At 28.5% G+C, this 24395-nt stretch overlaps 1 protein-coding gene across 3 annotated transcripts in view; it reads right to left on the reverse strand.

Moving 5' to 3' along the window:
- Positions 1 to 24395, reverse strand: part of Mctp (multiple C2 domain and transmembrane region protein) — a 92345-nt gene that overhangs the window by 59603 nt on the left and 8347 nt on the right. For 2 of the 3 annotated variants that reach the window (XM_088188684.1, XM_088188685.1), the window contains exon 2: positions 22333 to 22548. In XM_088188684.1, coding sequence (XP_088044810.1) covers positions 22333 to 22363 — 31 coding nt within the window. In that variant the 5' untranslated portion in view covers positions 22364 to 22548. Of the gene's footprint in view, positions 1 to 22332; positions 22549 to 24395 lie in introns of those variants that run through there. The other variant, XM_088188686.1, reaches the window with a different exon arrangement.

Genomic DNA, 24395 nt, shown 5'->3' on the forward strand with positions numbered 1-24395 from the left:
AATCACATTGGAACAGCATTCAACGAAATTAAACCGTCAATTTTAAATGTCTGCTGGAGAGAAATATGGCTAGAAGTAGTTTAACGTGACAATTTAATTCTAACAATGGATGAAGAATATAATAATATTTTTAATATAACAACTGTATTGAGAGAAGGATTTAAAAATTTATAATTCGCCGACATTGAAAAGTTATTAGTTGAGCAAGAAATAGACGAAGAATAATTAATTACTATTGTAACTAAATGTATGTTTATTAATTATAAAAATGTGTTAGATAATAGTACCAAAATAGTAATAAATAACTCTAGTATAGAAATAGTGGATAATATAAAATATTTAGGAGTAATTGTTGATACAAAATTAAAAATTTAAAGAACATTGAGATTACATATTAAAAAAAATTAGTAGAAAAATAGGTTTATTATCTAGATTAAGAAATATATTAAGTATAAATACAAAAAAAATAATTAACAATAGTATAATATTGCCCCATTTTAATTATTGTGCAACACTATTAAATATGTTAAATAAATTAGATAAACAAATGTTGCAAAAATTACAAAATAGGGCAATGAGAGTAATCTTAAATAAAAATAGATTAACTAATTGTAAAAGTATGATTGATAGATTAGAATGGTTGAATGTTCAAGAAATATTGAGTATGAATGTTTTAGTATTTATATATAAGTTAGAAAATAATATGTTACCAAAATATTTTAATAAGTATTTAATAAGAAATAAAGATGTACATAAATATAATACTAGAAATAAAGAAAATTTAAAGATAATTAAGTATAAGAAAACGAGTACGGCTAGGGGAATTATGTACGGAGGTTTTGATTTATATAATAGTCTTCCAAGAGAAATCCGAAACAGCAAAAATATAACGGGTTTCATAAATAGAATAAAAAAACACCTTCGTACATATAGAAATAAATTATAATATTAAGACTTTATTATTGTATATTTTTATTTTTTCTTTCTGTTATGTATTTTTTATATATTTTTATATATGTTTACTAAATTTGTTAGATGTAAAGATTAGCTATTAAGCTAAATAAATTAATAAAATAAAATAATAATAAATAAATAACTGAAACCAATAAATCGTATTTTGAAGATAAAATCAGTGTTATTGATGGTTTCAACTCTTCGTAAAATATTGCTGAAGTAAATTAGAAAATATGGTTTTAAATATCGAAAGTGCTGGTCAATTTCAGTGAGATTTAAAAATCATTTGTGGCAGCATCAAGAAATTTAAGGATTTGAAAAAAATTAAAACGCAAAAATTGGTAACAGATTATTTAATAAGGGTAAATTCTTAATAATCTGCTGCTAGATATGACTAATAATAATGATTTTGAACCAATTCTAAGGACGAGGAAAAATAATAAAATCATTATCTCGTTTTAAGTTATGTACATATAAAAAATTGTTAAATAATATTTTCAAGTACATATTGTTATCGTAAAGTAATAATAAATAATATTTTTACCACAATGCTATTTTTTGTATTGATATATGATAATGTACAAATACTATAATTGTATATATTCGCTTTATGCGAATTTTTTGTAACCTATCTTTCAATTTTGTATGAAGTTCTGTCTCGATTTACGAGAATTTAATTTTTTTATAACCTATCTTTCATTTTTGTGTATGTTCTATATCTTGATTTATGCGAATTCGATTTATGAGAAATTTTGCGGAAGCAATCTACCGCGCAAATCGATTTATGGCTGTTTTTCGTAAAACGTACTCTTTTCATTCACAATTTTTTGATTATTTAAAAATAAAAGCCATACCAAAAAATATTCAAAAAAAATTAAATTGTGAAAGAACACCATTATTAACTAATCTTCCGTTGTAAATTGACAGACGTAAGCCCAATATATTACAACGGGTTTACTCTGTATTTACTGTCAATCAGACAAAATGAATATAAGTAAGTATTAACCACTAGACTAAAAGTCTTGGAATCGGTGACATTCATATAAATAATTATAAATCATTATGTGTAAAATAATTGATAATCAATAAATGTGACTTTGTAGCAAGATACGGATATAATAAAAACACGTTTTTATAAATAAAAATTCGTGTCTGCTGCCATGAGTTGAATCCTGAGATGAAATGAACTGCGCTAAATGACATTAAGGATTAAGAGTGTTAATAGAGATAAAATTTAAGTAACTAAATGTAAGGTAGCACATATGGATAATATTCATGTATCTTTCGCCAACCAAACGGTTAGTAAATGTTATGTAACAATAGTTTGGATCCACATGTGTTTATTTTTTAATGTAGCTAAGTGAATTGAACCAGCTACAAAAAATATAACAGCACTTGTGAAAGGCTTTTTGGATAGATAATAAGACAGTTGATTAAAAGCACCACAATAATGTACTTTAATTTATTTTATGAGACACATTGGTGCTTATTGTAGTAAAATATAGGTCAATAGTATAAAATCCCAGTACAAAGAAAATTCAAAAGATAATAAGAGACTTTGCGCTTCGTCTTTCGACACTTGTCCGAATATAGAATTTAGTTCTAGAACACTTATTCTCTCTCTTATTTTCCCCTGAGAGATGAATTGGCTTAGTTTGTATTTTGGACTTGACCTAATGATAGTTCTAAAACTATAATTAGTTTTAGAATTTTCATTAGGTTATGATTGGATTTGAACAGCTAATGGACGTTTCGCAACTGTCAAATTAAGTTTCATAGACATTTTGGAGCAGCATATAAGCGTCTATCAGTTAAATTATATATTCGCTAGTAGAAATATGTATCTGCTGGTGAAAATATATTTGGACTTAACTAGTGAAAATATAAATTTTATACATCGGATGTAAATAAATAATGATAAGTATGTAAATATATATATTACTACATATAGAAAAGTTATAATCATATAATTTTACTAGCATCTGCCAGATAATTTATATTTTCACTAATAAAAATAAATATCTACTGGTGAAATGCATTTCGATATGATTTTTCTGAAATGACATATATTAAAAAATATTTTCGGGATAGATTCGAGACTTTTTTTTCTACATTTTCTTTCATAAATAAGCTTATGAAACTAAATATATTATTTATTTATTTTGATGAATTAAGTTTAATTTTAAAATTACCGATAATACAATCCATAAAACATTAAATTAATATAAATTAGCTGGTGCTGTTGTTGATTTTTCGTTATATCTTTGCTTCCTTAGGTATTCGATCTGAATTTTTAGATCGAATACCTAAATTTACTGCTACTAATTTACATTTGTTGAATATTTTCTCTCATGTCTAATGTTTTATAACGTTCAAAAAGCAATAAAGTCAGCAATATTTTGAGCACAAACGGAACCGCGACAAAAAACTACAATCTGTCCCTTTGAATAATAATGTTTATTGTGAAAGTACTACCTATAAAGTGGGTGCGTTTGAAGGCAATGTTCCGCTCCTTTTATTTATTGTATAATATGTATAAAAAAGAGCTAAGGGAGCTTATACCAGAAATACATCATCTCAAGCAACTGTAGTTAAGTTCAGATTCATTATTTGAGGTCTGTTTTTACTTTTTTTGTAAATATATTCATGTTATAAATTTTTCCAGAGTTGGGCCCCGCAAGAAAAAAGGACCTCGGAAATTTTCCCCTAAAGCCCTAGAACATAGCATTGCTATTTTTAAAACTCTTTTCTCTTTGTGAAATCGTCTTTCCTTAGAAAGCCTAAAAACGATATGAGTTATACGGTGGACTTATAAAAAAAACTCACCGAGTAACAATGAATAATATAATATTTATTACACATCATCCATGATGATTTGTAGTTCTATATCGTGTCTGCAAGATAGGTACAGTACTACTTTATTTCATAATTGAAAGAACACATTGATGCCTTAAAAAAAGTGACTTCCTATAAATAATCATTACTAGATATATGCTTACTAAGAGAGAAAGCAGAAATATGCTGACTTTCCTTTGAGATAAACAAGCGATAGTTTTGAAGCATTACATAATTATACTGGTATGTCATAGGAAAATCTAATAAAAATTATCTTTGCACTGCAATCGCATCAAAAAAGTGTACATATATTAACGATACAACTTCTGCACCCTTAATATCTTTCCTACAGTGATTTTCACATATATGGACCGTTCAAAGCAAGGAAAGTGTTTCGCAAATAAGTGAAGCAGGCGGTGCTCGAGAGGCTGCGCACTCAGGCAAATGATTTTTTTTCTAAAGATATTCAAACTTTCAAAGCGTTGGAGAATTTGTATTCAACAACATGAATACTACATAGAAAAATGACGTCTTTTGTACTTTGTTCGTTCAATAACTTAAGCACAAGAGTGATCTATGTTTAATTATGAGGTAAAATATTTAAGATTTTAATTTGGCTCACATTTGTATTTAATTTATTTTTTAATTTTAAACAGTTTATATCATTACTACATAAAAAAAATAACCTAACCTAACTGATAATATTGATACTAAAATAGCGTTACTGATATTAATTTATATAGATAGCTGAATTAATATATTTTCATTTATATTTAGTCCAAAAGTTTGTAAAAGAAGCGACATGGGATTTGTTTACGACTGAACGTATTTTAGATTACTTTTTCGAGAAAATTCAACTCGCTTAGGTTAGTTTGAAAATGCTGTATATACTATACTTGTCCAAATGTGTGTGAAAAAAATAAAAATACACATAATTAAACATATATTACTGTCAATGCCCACGTTATGTACGTTTTATTTTATTACGCCCGGGCACGCACCAAGCGCGTTTACCGGTGTTACTCAAGATTTTAATATGTACTAAATAAATTATATTTTTATGAGATGTGTTGTATAGTTAGTTTATATAGATTTTTAACTTTTATGCCTTTATAAGTAGATTCAGAAATAATAATTCATTTTTAATGACGTAATATTAAATTTTATGTATAATTTTATTTTCGGTGCGAAGATTAACTTCTTGTACATACAATTGTAATACAATAAACCTTATATTTCTAAGCTTTACCAAGTTGTTGCTTGACAAAGTTACAACTTAAGAGCAACTCGGGGAAACTTTTAAAAGTTATAAAAATAAGTTACCAGTTAAACTGTTCAATTTTAAATTAAGTAGCTTGCATTAAAACTTATGTTGTAACTTCTAGTATTAATATCAGACAATACATTGTCGAGTAATAAGTATTTTTACTCTTTAATCCAATTGTATTAAATTATATAATAAGCCATGAAATATTATTCTAAAATAAATCATATTTCAATCTCGATTTAAACATCTCCTAATTTAATAGTAAAAGCCACAAAATTTTCTTGTCAAAAAGAAAATGCCTAATTTATTATTTTACATACTTTTTTAACAGGAACGTCATTTCAACATTTTCGGGGTGGAGAAAAACTTAGCCGGTTTGTAAATTTATATATTAAATCACAACCCCTCTTCGTGTTAAAATCGTCCATGTTTTTATTCCCTATGTTCTATATTCTCAATGTTTAAAAAAATGCATAGCAGACTCATTTAAAAAAATGCATAACAGACGAATTTTTTCAGAAAATCAAATATGTTTTAATTTAAATGTTAGATTTTTGACAAATAATTCTCTGACTTAAATTTTTCAAAGATTTTCAATTTATGTTGTTTACATAAAATAATTTTATTTTAACTGAAATACATTTTTTTTTGAGAATTGTCTCATTATTTTAACAAATAACACACATGTTTATGTTAAAATTTAGGGTAAGCAAATTCACCCTAGTGTCTCAAAACTAATAAACACGAAATTTGAGAGAATATAATACACTTTCGCTAATGGGTAATTCTACGAAGTCATATTAAATTTCGGTCGTTTTTATTCTCCATGTTTTCATTTCATGATGTGAAAAAAAACACATTTATTTTCCAATTAAATAAAGTTTGTGAAAAACAAAATAATCTTAAATTCATAATTTTATTCGAATTTATGTTCAATAACCTACCATCTTGTTATATATAATTTTTGGAACAAATTCGTATTTAATGTATTTTAAGATCAGATTCGTTTAATCGTTTGCTTTGTGCGGAATTGCATGTAAATTAAATAACTAAAATTAAGATCAGCTGCAATTGAATTAATGCAGAGAAATTGCTGGAACTTATTGTATATACAATAGCTAATAATGTTTAGAACGAATTTGATTTATGTAAATAAAGATCGAATCCGTATCGGCGTTTGTTTTGTGCGGGTTTGTATATAAATTAAATAGCTAGAAATAAATTAAATGCATTGACTGAAATAAAGTCGTTGCGTCTTGAAACAATAAATAAAAATAACTCATAACTTCACGAAAAATTGCGACGCATATCTGTTGAGATAAGTGTTAAACAATAATAAAGGGTGGGCTTTTCTAACATTTTGTTTTTTCAATGAATGAATTCTGCGAATTCAGTCTTAGTAAACACTGCCGAAAACATTATATTCACAAATGTACTTCGAGAGCATTTAAAAGCATTTTTTTGTTAAAAATTATCGTCTTATTGTCTACTATTTTAAAACAAAATATAGACGCATAAAGGATAATGATTTTAAAGCGGCACTAGTTACTCGTGTATATTGAAAGAAAAAACGACTCATGTGTTGCTCAAGTATACAAATTATTTTATATTAAGATTTTTTAAATTTAATTTGAGATAGCATATTTTATTATTTAAATATTCGTATAGTTGAAAATTTATTCATTTTTATTTAATCTTCCGTTGTAACCTTAGAGGTATAAGCCCAATGCCTTACAACGGGGTAAATCTGTGCGAACTGTGTAAGTCAATCATAAATATAAATTATGTGTAATCTAATTTATAATCAATAGATGTCACTGCAGTTGGGGCCAATTTTTAATAATAACGTATTTTTTATAAATAAAAATTCGAGTGTCGTAGGCAGGGCTCGAACCTGAAAACTCAGAATTATTAGTCTGAGACTACTTTTGCTAGTTAATTTATTTTATTATCGGCCATTGATCATTTTTAATGTAAGGTAAACACGACCAAAGACAAAAGGAGACTGGCCTATAAGATAGAGAGAGAGGGTGTCTATTTTAGGTTTAAAAACAATAAATTAGTTGTCAATCGGCATATGAATATTTACAACTAATTATGGAAGAGAAATATATTTAGTAATGATTTAAACATAATAAAATATATTTAGTGAAAGTGGTTACATATTAATAGTAAACTTTCTCTGTAGCTTAACATTGGTCATTTTTGTAAATTAATTTTCAACGTGATATTTGAATTTTAATTCAAAGCACAATTCTAAAGTTAGATATTATATTTCTTTTTATTGTAGTATAGGGTAAATAACAAGAATGATAAATTTCGTAGAATATCAATTTGCAAAACATTTATCATCATTAAGGCGCAAAGTGGTTACACGAAAGAGCTTTATATTTGAAGTGAAAAATGGAAACTTGTTAACAAATTCTCATTGTGTTGTACGACTGGCCACCCCTGCTTATATCGACTAGGCCGTCATAATCTTGAAACCCTATATAGCTCATAGCATTCAATTTGTGAATGGTCTGTTATTATGAAACATTGCGTAATGAATTCAAAATCGATTTACATCGAGCAATTTGCGTCTACACGTATATTTTAAAGGTGCCGATACAAACTGAGAAATTCAACCCTTGCAAATTTAGACCAAAGGGTCGAGTTAAAATTAGTAGCGTTAAATGCGTAGACTGGTATTGATAGATCGCTTTTCATAATTTTGATCACGATTTTCATAATAGTGAAGTAGAAATTTTTCCTTTTTATTGTTTTGCGTTTCCAGCAGGCGTTGTCTGCAGTTTATCGTTTGGTATTCTACCCCCGAGGGGTGGAATACCATGTTTGTTATGCGAATACGTAAACGTAGAACCGTATGCACACATGTCACATTCCTGACAGTCCTATCTAACGAAATGGTCTCGACAGGGCGCAATTTGCTGCCAATTGAACTCTTATTATATTGATACTATAACAAGACCGGTGACAGCATGTTATTATACAATATTACTGGTATTACATTTTACCACATCTATCTATTAGATAATATTTTAATAAGGCATTTAAATGTATCAAAAGCTTTGATTCTAAGATGTTAAAGGGCTAATTAAATTATTACGTAATGTATATTATTATATATATATATACCAACATAATCATCTATAGAAATGATTTTTTATTATTTTTTTAAAGCAAAATTGCTTAAATAAAACCCACAATATTTAAAAATTGGAATAGCATATTATGAAAAAAACTTTTATAATATGCTATTCCAAACTGCTAAAAAAATAGGTATAGGTCACCTCTGGTTTATTGAAATGTATAATACATTTAGTGATAAACTTGTGTTGAAACATACATATGTATAATACATGCAGACATATAAATAACTGCGAAAATGTAATCTATTGGAATTATACGAGATAAAACTTCTGAATAGATGTACGGATTATGTTTCGGACAATTCCAATGTGTACGTGGATTTGAGATAATTAATAACAGGATTATTTAATTCACAAGTTTTATTTAGATATACGTTTCGTCATACACGTAGAAAAAAACGAATTAATAAAAAATGTGATGAATGACAATATTAATAGTTTTGCATATTATCTGTTTTCTTAATATCAATTCAGCTAATTTTCATAAGCAAGTTATTTGTTAGCAATAACTTAGTTGGATTGCAAAAGCTCATCCGACATGTATGATTTATATGTCTCATGAAGACCCAGTTTCACTTTACCATTTATCAAAAAATAACCTAAATCTTGGTTAATCAAATAAATATATTGAAATTTATAAAACATATTTTTATTAAATGTTTTAGTTGCCATTGTAACGATATTGCTTTTTCATGTAAATTTTTATTTAAAGGTTCTATTTTTAATACTATTTGCTGGATAAGACAAAACGGGATATATAAATAAATAAATAATTTATAGTAAAGCATGTGTAATAATTATAATTTATTTTAATTGTTAATTTGTTTCAATAATAAATAATTTGTTTTAAAATTTGTTTTATGTATGTCATAATTAAGTAAGTGCAAAAGTTGTTGAGACACTGACAACAAAATGTTACTTAATAATTATATTTAATAATAATAATATTTTGGTTTTATGAAACAGTGGTATGACTTTACCAGCTTATATGATTTTATCACACAAGTTATTGTGTATACTAATATACTGATGTAAATCAGGTGTAAGTATTGGGTGGCGATGTCGAATGCAGAAAAGTCGAGGTTAATCGAAAAGTTTGCAGCACGCCTTCGAGTCATATTTGTCATAAAAGTAGCATTTTTGAGCATTACTGATTTACTAAAATCGACTGCAGATCTCACAATAACATATAGTAAAGCTATAATTATATACAGATGTACGAGCATGAATGTGGAACTCAAAGCTTAAAGCATCGACATCAAAACAAAGCTGCAACTTCGCTAGATATTCTACTACAAGCTCTTCATGTCTGCGGCAGATTGATTAAACTACGCCTATATCCGAATATCAAATCAAAACAAATAGTTAAATAAATCTATAAATTAAATAGAAAAAATTTACAAAAGTGAAATCGAATAATAAAATTATATTTTTTTAAAAACATAAAATATTTATATGAAATAATTTGATCTTTCCCTAAAATTAAAATTGCACTTAGAGAAAAAAAATGTTTATATTTTATATATTTTCGAAAACTCATGTTCTGCGTTTTCATAAAAGTGTCAAAATTATTAATTAAAAAATATAATATACTGCCCTGGCCTGTCGTAATTAATCATTCGTCGCTTTGGGTAATAACTTTGATATATTTATTACTAATCAAAACAATTTTGATTCATTTAATTTATTTATAAATTCAATTGTATAAAGAGTATTATTTTATGTTATTACACAATTCGTTTTCTAGAGGGAGAGCCAGATAAATTATTAATAGCTAGCTTTTCAACGATCTTGCCTCTGAGAAATTCTCGCATGGCTTCTCCGGCGAAAGAAATTTGACACAGACGCTATCTGGCACTCTTGTTATAATAATAAAAACAATTTTGCTCTCAGAGTGTGGTGCGGAGGCCACAAAAATGTTTATTTAATAAAGTACAAACTCATTTGTAATCCGAAATCTCAAAGGTACGCTTCTAAAATTTGCTACGCAAACAAAAATCTACGAAAGGTGTGTTTACTTGTGGGAATTTATGCGTAGAGAAATGAGATTCGTAGAGACGTGTTCGTTTTCTTATTGGATTAGGTTTAATATATATTAACGTAGAATTTACATCATATTTATTCATCGCCAGCGTTTCATTATCAATGCTATACACTATATGTCAGCTATAATAACGCCACAACTAAAAATATAGCTGATTTGATACCATATATAACATCAGATCATTTTGCTACTCATTTTTAGTGGAAGAAGCTGCTATATGTGTAGAGTTTCAACCACTTGCACAATTTGTTATAATATATAAATCATTTTAACGACCATTTCTAACAAACGAAAACACGTTTATAAAATATTTTCTACAACAGTGAAAAAAATACTGTGTAATTGGAAATATTATACGGATCACCTAATAGCACATCTGTCTCAAAACTTTCATCACCAATAATTTATGTTTTAAAAATACTACTCATTGTTTGAAGAGAATGCGCGCTAAATAATTCATTCTACCCTGCTTATACTACTCAACTCAATGAAATCACAACTGACAATAATACAACTTAACACTTCAGCGAAGACTCTCCGACTTCTATGAGCTTCCATTTCAACTCTACCGTTTAAAAGAGTCATATAAATTTTTCTTTATATGTATAGATATTACAGTTTATAAAATAAACTGATACCAGCTTTTCGGCTGCAAAATCACACCCCTTCGGCATATTTTTAGAACAATGTACGGTGATGTAGCATGTTTATTCTGCAATAACGCGACATAATATGATTGGAATATATATTTTTAAATATCTGGAATAAACAGAATATGTCAAACATTGTGATAAAACTTGATAAATTTATAATCTGCACAAAAATAAATAAATTACTGTAAAGCTAATACAAATTAAACAAGTGACATATTTATTTTTAATCAAAGTCAAAGATAATATTATGATAAAGAGCCTTTCAAAATCAATACCTAATACATTTCCTTTAAATAAAAAGTATAAATCAATATCCAAAATTAAGTAAAGAGCATATAGGCGTAGTTATTATAATAAATAGTTAAAATATCTTTGCACAATCCTGTTTACAATTTACTGCTTAACAACACAATTTAATATTTTTAAGCGTAATATAACTATAAGTGTGTCTTTGTTCCTTCCATTAGGAAGAGACCATATAAGATAAAAAATAAATGATAAAAACCTTTTTACTTTTGAGTGTGTTTTTTGCTTATAATCAACAAATGTGTTCTAAAGTGCCGCAAGGGTCTATTTGTTGGTCCATTTCCGTTTTTTCTGTTTACATTGGATATATTGTAAATACGTTATACTACATTTAGAATCGTTGCTTTGTTTTAATTTTAATATTTAAAACAGTCTTGATTTAACGTCTTTACAAGTAGTGGATTATTTGTTGAGATGGGTTATGTGAAAATGTGACAAAAATATTTAAGCCTTTTTCACGCTCTATAGAAATCCTAAAATCTTTGAATATATTATACTACTGGTTTCAATAATTTATTCGAAGCTCGTACGACCTTTTCCCAAGATAGTATTTTTAAGAGTTTTACTAAAGCAACGACCTTTGTGATACCATTGTGTGTCATGAATGAATGTATCTGACTAGATTTTCATTCGAAGTATTTTTGTAAATAAAATGATTGAACAAATGGAAAGAATTAAAATTTGATCAATTTGATTACCGTGCTTTAAAATATGTTTTTATTATTATAGATATTTTAATTTACTAGTCGATAATTACACGCTAGATAATTTTTAGAAATTATTTTAGTTATTTATACAAATCACAATTTATGATTACAAAATGTACACTCTACTTTGATATCATTTATTTAAAGCGTTAATGTGTAAATATTTTAGCAAATATAATATTTGCTAGTGTGAGTGTTTTTTCTTCAGTGAATCATAGGATGGGATGAGGATAAGAAATAAAAACGTTTTAAAATGCTATTCAGAAATCACGTGATTACTTCTAACTTCATCGCTATCGAAACACAAACCCAGAATCATGCCTAGTCACCGAGGGTTAGTCACAGAGCTGAGAATCTGTAGCATCATTAAAGTTCCTTCGCTTTAATTGTAAACTTACACGCAGTTCCAAAAGAAGCAAACTTAAAGTGCAAATTAGTTTTAAAGGTAAATTTAATTTTTCAGTCAAACTAAAGACTGATGATTAGATTATTTTAGCAATATATTTTTTTAACTGTATTATTAATACATATAGTTAAAACTTGAAAAAGTTTAAAATTACAAATTTTAAATATAGAAATTTCGAAGCGCAGCTGCAACATAAAAAAATATCACTAACGGAATTGAAACGACCTAAAATTTTTTGCAATGATAACAAAAAATACCGCCGCCTGTGACGTAATACAATTTTAGACAAAATTCTCAAACACTAGGTAGAAAGTACCAGATCCATGTGAGTTGAGTGTATATTGAAATGATTATCACCGAGAGACATAAATACCGTATTTTTACGCAGTTCATTACAAGTTTCTTAGCATTTTAATGATAAATGAAATTTTGTACAAATTCAATTTACACTCTCGTCAGATTCTATTGCATTAAGAAAAATATAAATGCTTAGAAGAGCTTTGAGTTAAATCAGCTCAGAATAATTTTAACTACAATATTGGATATTTGGTTAAAAGTCACGTTAGAATATATTATCAATAACATATATAAGTATACATATATTAGGTTGTTCCACAGGTCAACAAAAAACCACAAAAACTAATGGGACAACATAACACTTTCATTTATCTTATAAAGTTGTTTATTTGTAACGTAACAAATTTTCTCAATTAATGTCAGTCTGAGTACATTTGATTAGCAAAGTGCACTATACTTGATTAACGTAAAAGTACTAAACCGTAATATAAAAATACATAAAATATCAGCAAGCAAACTAATATAATGTCTCACATCTATAATGTTATGTTATACATATTATAAGATGGGTATTACATATTATTATTATATTTACATTTCGTGTGCTGATCAAAGTGAAAGCTCATCTCGCAAAATATAATATAGTGTAGATATGAAAGCTTCTCAAAGTGTAAACACGATGCTAAATTTGGATAATAGCAACAGATTGGGAAAGTCGCGTGGGTATGCGCTAGTTTCGAGGGCTATGGTCCTTTTAATGATATCGCGTGTTAATAAACGCAGGGGTGGAAAACTGTGGGTGCGGTATTGAAATGAGCGTGTTCTTTGCATATAAAAGGCGCGTGTGTGTGTTGACTTTAAACACTGAAATGACAACCCTTTCCTGGTTGGCTTTATGACACGTATGCAGTCAAGGGAGAGTGTTTTTTCCTTTTATAGTTTTAAATATTTTTATGAGGGTGGAACATGTTTTAAAAAATATTTTTTTATTTTCAGTTTTTACACATGAATTGTACTGAAATATCAGTATATTAAATATTAATGTTGCATGAATGATAAAATATTATTATCAAAATTACAGTTTAAAATAAAATATTTTTTTTAAGTTAAACTTAAAGTTGCTTTTAAAAATAGCATAAATTGATGCAACTATTATGTATAAAACTATGTATTAACCTGTATTAATCCTAAAAAACTTTAAAAACAAACCACTATTCTATAATTATAAAATTAAAACTCTTACTGTTATATTATTATGAAGTTTTGAGACAATCTATAATTGTCGCATTAAAATTAGCTGTACAAGAACCATCAAGACTTATTGATTTGTGTCGCTTGAATTTACTCTGAATTAGATCGGCTTTTAGTTTTTATTACAAGCATTGCATTTTCTTTCCAAAATGAATTGAAGTTATATTAAGATATATATTTAGTGATAGTTTGAGTACATTTCATTGAATAGCTGGAATTATTCGCTTCAGCTTTGACCGATCGATCTGGTCCAGCCAAGCAGTTATCCTGAATCTTTAAGTCTTTTTTTTTGTCATTCGATTGTATATATTGTATAAAAACATCTATCAGCTTTTCCCATTAACTCACAATACTCGCTCGTATGGAAGCAAATATATGTTTTACAAAAAAACAATTTTATTATATTTTGTATCTACCTTCTTGAATAAATATTAAATTCAATAGAAACAGTTAAAATAGTATATAAATATGTAAAGAATATGCTACATAAATTATTAATATAGAGTAATATTGAATATAATAACTAATACAATATTTATCTCAAAGATATTCGCACGATTACTGTTAATTGAAATTTTAGTCGTGATGAAAGGACCATTAACCACTTGTGTGTTAATATTGTTGACACAGTAAACATCTACGAGAAACTAGGACAAAATATTGGTTCGGTCCGTTGAACAACTCTATTTATGATAATGAAATGGAAAAATATTTTATTTTATACTTCATGTAGTTTGATTATATCATCTATTATTACTCACTTCATCTCTGCTATTAGGAGGCGTATCATAAAGTAGGGTTAATTATATTATTACATAATACAATTTCACCCACAGGAATGATTTAATTCAGTTTGTCCATTAAGGGCCTCAAAGCGTCTAGGGTCGAGCTTTCATCAAAACTTTAGAGCAAAATGATGAATCACAAATGAGTCTATTTAGTGGACCGTCATAATATAATTAACTTTGCGCCATTTTCGGACTCCCTAATAGGGCTAAGTTATCCCTTGCACCCGAATGCGTTCGGGTGGAGTGAAAATTGCAAGGTTTCCCCAGTAGTTGTACACAACACATTCGGGTCAGTATTACGATCGAAAGTTTTACGTCATTCTCTGGTCCTATTTTCGTACAAATTCTCCAATTTGTGTTTATCGCGAGAACAATTCAGTTAAAGCCGCTCGAGCTGTTAAAGATTTACGCCCGGTGATTTGGGAAGCAAGGATGAAATAATTTACCCTAAAATAGATAATTTTATCGGTAAAGTTGTCAGAAGGGATTTTTCGCAGGGTTCAGATGTGCGTGAAGCTTCGGTGATGAGGGTTGTTTTTTTTATTATAAAAAATGCTTAATTTTTAAATTAATAAATTTAAAATTAAATACGCTAGTATCGTACCTGTTGGAAGAGAGATTAACACGAGGCAGAATTTAATAAATGTTTTCATCAGTGAAAAGTAAAGCTTGAAAAAATAAATGGCACATGTATTTTTTAACATTATGTGGGTGTGTTTGAGTTTAATGATATGAACGTGACATTTTAACGAATGCAGGTTGTGAGATAATCGACTATAAAGTCCATTAAGGGTTGGAGATTAATGGTTAACTATGCACGGGTCTGGTAACCGTCATGTCCTGTTATTGAGTGGCATCAGAAGGAGAGATTTGCGTCATGTGTTAAGCTTGTATTTAATATTTGTAAAATTTCGATAATAATTTGGCGTAGTTAAACAAGGGTTGATATATTATAAAATCAATAGTCCTAACTTTTGAAATAAAAGTTCGGAAATTTAGCTAGTCCAACATCAGAGCTAAAAATATTTATATCATTGTTTGACTTATTTACAAGCTTTCAGTGATGTAATCTCAATAGACTTTTTATTTTGTTACTCTTCGAAGCTTAAGGACTATTTTAATATAATTAAATATAATAATAGCACCTTGTTAAGTCTGGCTTAGTTACAATATTATAATAACTAAGTGTTTCACGGAATCGACTAAATTTGGTTTGATTCGAATAAAGATAACAGCATAAAATAACTACTATATTTTTATATTAAAATATGGTGGACAACTATAAATACAATATTATTGTATTCTTTTTTTATAATTGCATTAAATCTAAAATCATAGTCGAATTTATTTTAATCGATTTTTATATAAATCTCTTCATCCTTAGAATGTTAATTTTGTGAAATTCAGGAAAATCAATTGACCGGAAATGTAATTATAATAATCACTAATTTCGATCTCGCACGAACGATAGAAATTAGAAAAGCTGTGGATCCATGTGGGATTCGTACATATGCCATTTAACTTTAGAAACAGGACTTTCACCATTGTCTATTCTATCGCGCTGATATAAACATGTAACGCTTTATTATCTATTCTATATATAACTCCACAGCTATGCTTCGGCTTATGCCTTTAAAATTAAAATAAATGCAAAAGCTTTCAAAATTTAGACAGTGTTTCATGCAAAAGTTTTTTTCAACTCAAATTTAATTAGCGGATGAATAGAACTCTATTTTACACAAAATGGAATATCAATATACATACAACAAACGGACAGGTTAATACAATATTACAGATCAACCAAACCTCTGACGATAATACTGAAGAACTTTAATAATACATAAATTAAAATGGTAATGTATATCATTGCAAAAATATTTTTAATGTAAAATAAAAAAGGAGACCGCATATTTTTAACAAAGAAAAGTCCTTACAATCGCTTCGTAATAAATCATAACACAGTTTTTATCTTCCTTTCTCCACAATTAGCATCAGCACTTAAACAAGCAGTGAGAGATTATAAGAAATATTTTCCTTTTTCCGTTTGCTATTTGTTTTATACGTATAAAAAAATACTTTCATTAACAATCACATTAATAACAAACTCTGATATTTTTATGGGTAAATAAAGTTATACTGTGCCTGTAAAAATCGATATCAAGCTGAAACCATGTCAGTTAAATAGCTAGAGTAGCTAGACTTTAAGTGTATCGTTGTATATAAATACAGAGTTGTCCACTTTTTTTATTCGTTGGTAAAATTCCAACGTTTTAATGAAAAAAAATCTAGTAACAAAGCCAAATGCGGTTTGTATGCGATTTATGGTTGTAGACATGAAATATATTTATATTCTTTTATATAATAATAAAAAATATTTCATACAGTATTTATTCGATCGTCAATTATATATGAAAAAATCAGTGTTTAAAATAGCATTTAACTCTTTTTATGTCAGGCAATAATTTATAAAGAAAGACGTTGTTAATAATTTAAATAATTAATTTGTGTAAAAGCTTTTCCTTTGACACACTACTATTATATATATATATATATATATTTAAAATTATTAATAAATAAAAACCCTTTAATAACATTAGGACGATTCGTTAGAAATAGCTAATTTTTATGAAGCGTATTTCTGGCGTAATCTCGAATATATACATACGTATTCTAAATTATATATTTGCCTTAATTTCAACAAAAATGTCAAGACACGTTCTTGCCTTAGCGTGTTTAAATATGTACATTAGAATCGTAAAATTTAATGTAAACTCGAATAAAATAAAAACTTTAAAATAAGAAATGTTACCAAATAAATTTTAAGAACAAGCGAAAAGGTCTTAAAGTTAAAACGCCCCAAAGGTAGACAAATACTAAAAATAAACGTATTATATAAAAATAATAATTTTAAAAGGAAAATTAAAGCCGCTTGTTCTCGAGATAACAGCTACATAACAAGAGCAATTTTGTAGAAACTCAAAAGCGTTAATTTTATATAAAGGATAATAAGAAGCTTTGAAGTTTTAATATAATATAATAATTACCGTGATTCAATAGTAAAATGATATTATACAAAGAAAAGTATTATTATATCAACTAAATCGGCACACAATGTTTTTAATTTAACTGCTTTATTTGATTTACATAGATATAATTTGACAAATTGACGTTGAAACGATTTGCTCAGTCATGAACGTTTTTAACTGACGCAAATAGAAACTTGTATATTTCGCATTGAGACATAAAATCGACTTTGTGTAATAAATCAACCTTTCATTTTATAAAATAAGTGTATGTTTGATCATATTATGTACTTAGTTCATTAGATTCGTAATTTATATATCTTACCTAATACAAATATACACATATTGGAATTCATTTATTCGTTTCATTATTTTTTGGCGCTAGATTAAGATTTAATGCAAATAAATATATACTTAGTTATATTTACTCATATATATGTAGATCTTCAGGGAGAGTACATTAATTTAATTAAACTGCGGAAGCAAATTAGAATGTAGGAAAAATGGTTTCAGAAAGTTCCAAAGACTAACTATTTATAATATTAACAATTTATAAGAGTTCTTTATTGACCTTTGTAATGTCGTATTTCGATATTATTCATTCTTGTATCCCAGCGCTTTTTTTTAGGACCATCTGGATACGATTGCAGAGAGTTGTATGCCACTAATAATTTTTTTATTTTTTATTTTGTATTATATTTTTTGTGTATTGTAATAATAAATACTATGTATTTTATTTTGACCATCGTGACACATTAAGAGAAGGTTAGGTTACGATGGTCTTAATTTAATTTTTAAATATAATTGCTTAGTAAAAAGCGTCAACTGAACAAAGCTTAATTACAAACAAATCCTCAAGCGAAATTGTCATATTATAACAGCCATAAATAATGACCGCGAAAGACTTTAATCATCATAACCAACTGTGGATTATCAGTTTAATATTCATTTTCACTACTTTGAGCTTACGGAAAAACATTCTTGTCATTACACCATATAGTAAATCAGTGTTTAAACGTGCAAAAAGTGTAAAGTACCAGTTTAAGGTTTCATCACCACGACACCGCGTTCATTTTTTTTTTGCAAAAAACTATATGTCGCCTATTTGCCTAAACTGTATTCGCACACTTAATAATGTTTAAAACTAAAATATGTATTATAAAGCACGAATATTCGTGTTACATCGTCAATTATTACACGCAATCTAAAAAAACGCCTATCAAGATTATAAAGTAGAAACTACGAAACAGGGTTGAATAAATCTTAAGTAATCACCCATGTAACATAAAATACAACTTGATTTTTCATCAGCCCTTGAATATTAAAATAAATAAATTCTTTTATGTTAAAACGCGAAGAATATAAATGTATAAGACGAGTTTTTTGATAGTTTATTTATACGGAAAAGTAAAAAGAGTGAGTCCCAGTTTTAAATATCAGATTCATCTTGTGCGTTATAATATATAAATATTTAGAAAAATCATCAGTCATAAGCCAATGTTTTTTCACGTGACCTCTCATTATTCTGTGTTTTGTTATTTATGACACAATAGATTGTTATCGCGAACTTTTATTTGGGTTTTTTCTTAATAAAATATTTTAGTCAAATTATTTTAATTAACAGATACATTTGTTTTTATAACTAAGATTTTAATAAAAAAATGTGTAGTTAAATGCACTAAAAATAATCAAAAAGCTATTTAATGATATTGTATAGACCAGTGGTCGGCAAACTTATTGGCCGAAGAGCCAAATATGTACATTTCAACGATTCAAAATAGTTCTGAGAGTCAAATCTGTTTTTTAATTTAGTAAACCTTTATTATAATTTTAAACCTTCATTAAATTACAGGTACACTGAATAATAAAACTTGATTTCACACTTAATAAAGATTTATTCGTTGATAAACAATAATATGAAAGTAAGGTATCCATAAATTTAAATCATGACAATGTCTGACAAACACTTAATGCAAACAATGTCCTTGCATCTCCTTGGAAAGTTTCAGTAAGTCAGGTTTATATGTTGTTGTTTTTAATTTTAGGCATGATTCCAGGTTCTCATCAATAAGACAACTTCTCAGTTTACTCTTGATAAAGTTCATGCTTGAAAAGGAGTGTTCGCATGAATATGTAGAACCAAAAAGGGAAAGAACAGCAAACGCAAGTTTTTTCAGCGGATCTTAAGAGTCAGGAATACTATTCCAGACGTTGAAAATGATCATGACTTCATTCTCCAGGTCTTTCAAAGCAGACCAGTTGTGTTGTGAACTAAGATCACATTCGTTCTTCTCCGATATTTCCAAATCAATACCAAGACGTTGAAATTTGGAGCTCCATATTTTCTTGTTTTTTAAATCCTGCAATTATATTTCAAAGTTACCAATGTCAATGCCAAAAGGAAAAAATTTCAACTCAGTTTATTGTAGCATTATGAAGATTTTTGACGAATGCTAAGGTCGCTTTGAAACCTGCTGAGAAATGCTTTCCTCATATTTAAAATTGTTGTTTTGAAATGGTGTTTGTCAATAGAGGAATTATTTTCTTGGCGATGCTTCAGCAGGCTCGGAAAGTGGAACAATGTTTCCCTTTCAAAATATTGAGCAAAAGCGTTTTAAAACGTTCCCTCTTGATAACCATCCAACCTTGTTATGAAGCAGAAGATCAGCGTACTCACTCTTCATTTCAACTAAAAATTCTCTGAATTGATGATGATTAAGAGCTTTAGCTACAATGGAGTTGAAGATCGTGATCACTAATCCCATAACTTTACTAATTTCTTCCGGAAATATCTGCGCACAAAGCGCTTCTTGGTGAATAATGCAATGATAAACCAATATCTCGTAATTCTTTTTTTCTTTCAAAATGGCAACAAACCCTTTTCTGACGCCAGTCATACTTTTGGCCCCGTCTGTAACCGCCAAGTACGCAGATTAACAGCTGTCATACTACTACGCTGCGCTGCGCCCCTATCGGACGAAACAGGTACCACGTCAACGCTCACGTACACATTCAACGTTGCATGGAAAGAACACTCAGACTCACACCAGAATTAGCGCCCGGGCCCGTGGATATTTGTGCCAGAGCCGCAATCAAGGAGCCAAAGAGCCGCATGCGGCTCCAGAGCCGCACTTTGCCGACCCCTGGTATAGACCAATAAGAATCGCTGCGTTGTAATGAAATACAACAGGTCATAAACACTAATGGATTTTTTAATTTGGGGTTTCAACCACATGTACAATTTTTTTTTTATAATTTAGATGTTATTCTAATCACCATTTAAACAAACAAAAAGAAAGATGAAAATTCCTATAACGCACAGCATTTTCACAGTAATAGAAAAGAGATCTCGTGACCAAAAAATTGCGTTAATAATTCACGTACCGCCTAATAGCACATCCGTCTCGAGACTCATAAAACTACTTTTTGTTTGGAAAGGATGAGTAATAGATGTGGTGATTTGGAAAAAATGGGCGATAGTATTTCATCCAAAATTAAAAATGACATACATTTAATGTAAACTAAAAATGTTTTTATATATGTATACATATGTTCACTAGCACATATTATATATTATGTGGATAAAATAGTAAATATACATCCTTGAAATAAATTTTAAATTATATAAGATTGCAAAAAAGGAAAGGTGTGATGGCTGAACAGTCAATCCTACATACATAATAAACTATGGTTACCACTGATCAAACGCCATTGAATAATTCTCTGAGATTTTATTTAATGCCGAAATAATTAATATGTAAACCAAAATTCAAAATATTGCACAATTGGACGATCGACGAGTAGTTAAAAAAATGGAAAAATGTTTGGATGGAAAATTAAAACAGGTGTATAGTTGTTATTATTTTATGGAATCGAAATAATAATGTACACACACAGGGACGTTATTTCAATTTTTTCAGGAAGGGAGGGGGGGGGGCAAAAGCTGGACAGTCAATGCTTGGTTTTTTTTTAATATTTTCATTTCACCAATATTCATAGTATTTCATTAAATGATATGCATTTTTCTGGACAAATTCAAGAAGATCCCTGTTTAGAATTCACGTCAAAAGCAATAAAACAGTGCCATCGCCAGTGGAAACACTCGATTATATAGCGTTCATATTAAGAGTTTTTTAGTCAAATTCAAGAGAAGGAAAAACCCTTCACCTGACAAATGTTTTAGAACCACTCTTGTTTTGCCTTTTGTCAACAATTTTACTATATGAATTTTCTTATAGTAAAAACACGTTAAATGGCTCACCCGTTCTATTATATTGTTGACAAAAAAAATGTGTTTCTACTATGAGTCAAAGGATTAACAGAAACATATGAAGTGTCGACCATTGTCAACTCTTATGGATTATAAACTTGAAAGCATCATAAAATTTTGAATGAAAAATTTATAATCTTCTATTTATGTATCACCTAATTCTACATGCAGAATTTGCTCTTTTTATATTTGCAAAAGTAAAGAGTAAATATTTTTTATTACTACTTAAACAATAATAAATATTTTAAAATAATCTGGGATTATATTACTAATCGCAGGATTCGTATGTATCATAAACTGGCATAGATATGGGTAATATTTATATTGTTAAAGTATATCAAACAAGAGTGATAGAAAATAAATATATTTTTGTACTTACCAAAAATCGGCGATCCCTTCTTCGTCGACATCTTGCAACATCAGCGACTGCATCTTGGCGAAGGTGTCCTCTCCCCTTCCATATAAGGTAATCCATCACCCATAATATCCGTGTTGTAGCCAGACATTTGATTCACTTGTGACACTACAGTTAGTTATGGAAGCACTATTCGCCGTCGGACGACATGGCGATCGATTACATCATTTAACGCGGCCGCTGTGAAAATTTACAACCTCGTTTAGTAAGGCTTTGTTTAACAAAGTTTGCACAATATAAACATGATATGTATATATAACGAAGCTGGTTAACGATCTCGATGGCGACTATATGTTATGGTTTATCTGCGGACTCAATCGCACCTGTCATCTATCATAATACGTGTCGTATTTACTATCAATGAACAGCGTTTGAAACAAAAACGGTATCGATGTTTAACTCGTGATTTGCAATTCATATCGGAAATCAAGTTGTGTCAATATATAATAGAAATATTTGTGTTAAATACATCGCACGTCGGCTAAGTGCGTCACAGATCAAAATTTACAGTTTTAGCTAATAACATATCAATGACCGTAAGTACAGAACATCTAAAAATAACTATACTATACCATTTTGTCGCAGATTAATCAGAAAAACGTGCGAGTTTCAATCACGTGTACAGTTTTTTATTTAAATTAGAGGCCACTATAACGACCATTTCAAACAAACGAATATATATAACGTATTTTTAAACCAAGTAAAGAAAAATGTATCACGTGACTAGTGTTTCTTCTCGAGAATTATTTTTTGGTAATTTCTCGAAAAAATGTTAAATCGAGAATTTTTATTTCTTGAGAAATTTTAGAGAATGTTTTATTATATAATATTTTTAAAAAGTTTACGACTATTACCCTTTTTATAACGCTGCATAAGTACAAGCTAGTTTTAATAGGGGTTTAAGAATGAACAAAATATTTACATTTTTTAACACTCGAACTCGCCTTATTTTTGCCTAAATAATAAAACAAGATACTTAGACCAGAAACCTTTCCGTAGGTGTACGTGGCAGATGTTTCTCAGACGATCGAAAGTATTCGAATGAATTTTTTGCGATTTTCTATTTCTCTAACCGGCCGGCGGATTTATCTTAGTTTTGGTGATCTAAGAACCCGCTCCGATAAAAAATAAATAAATGCAAAACGATTTAGGAATATTTTTCTTTTTATATAATCTAAAAAGGTTTTTTTATATTGTTTTTGTAAAGTAGCAACAGCTGTTGTCTCACGCTTATTATTTACAGTCGAAGGGGTCTTAAATTTTTTGTTAAAAAATTGAAAAAAATCAACTTAAGATTTCGTTACAGGTAAATTAAGATGCATTTTTAGGATTTACTAGAGTTGGGCAACAAGACAATGGCCAAAAAATCTAGTTTTATTCAAGTACAAAAGAAAAAAAAAGAATAAATAACTAAATACTGAAAATAAACATCCATAGCTATATGCTACGTTTATTAGTTTTTATCTACAGTTACAACCTCAGCGTTACTGATATGACGGCCATGTAGCTCACACAGGGGAAATTTCATAGCCACGGCGGTATAAGGAATGACTCATTATTAGATATACTAAAATAATGATTGCAAAAAACAGTTGAATTACTCTTTAAAACGGGTTTAAGGTCGCATCACATTAAGGGCCAACGCCATATCGAGAGCACCACCGGGGCTTCGCCCTTAGGACCACATAGAATGATAACATAGACTCCCTTATTGATAAGTCTAGAAGGGCGGCTTTAATTATATTTAAATGTGTCAGAATATGTTGAACTATGTATAACGGAAGCGCTTTCAAAATTAACATAATGTTATACAGTGATCTTAATCTGAAACAATTTACGCCAAAGTTAAGTTAAGCAACACAACGAAGGATATGGTAATTCAAATTAGTAGCATAAAAGTTTTTTAAATCCTTAAGTATTAAGCTTAAATAATGCACGGTATAGCATTAATATTAAAATTAACGTAAACGGCAAAAAGGAGCAGAGCACCGAGGAAATTAATAAAAAGAGCTCAATCAAATAAAATA

Source organism: Plectrocnemia conspersa, unplaced genomic scaffold (assembly GCF_051122295.1).
Source record: "Plectrocnemia conspersa isolate PC_06_02 unplaced genomic scaffold, ASM5112229v1 ptg000007l, whole genome shotgun sequence".
NCBI lineage: Eukaryota > Metazoa > Arthropoda > Insecta > Trichoptera > Polycentropodidae > Plectrocnemia > Plectrocnemia conspersa.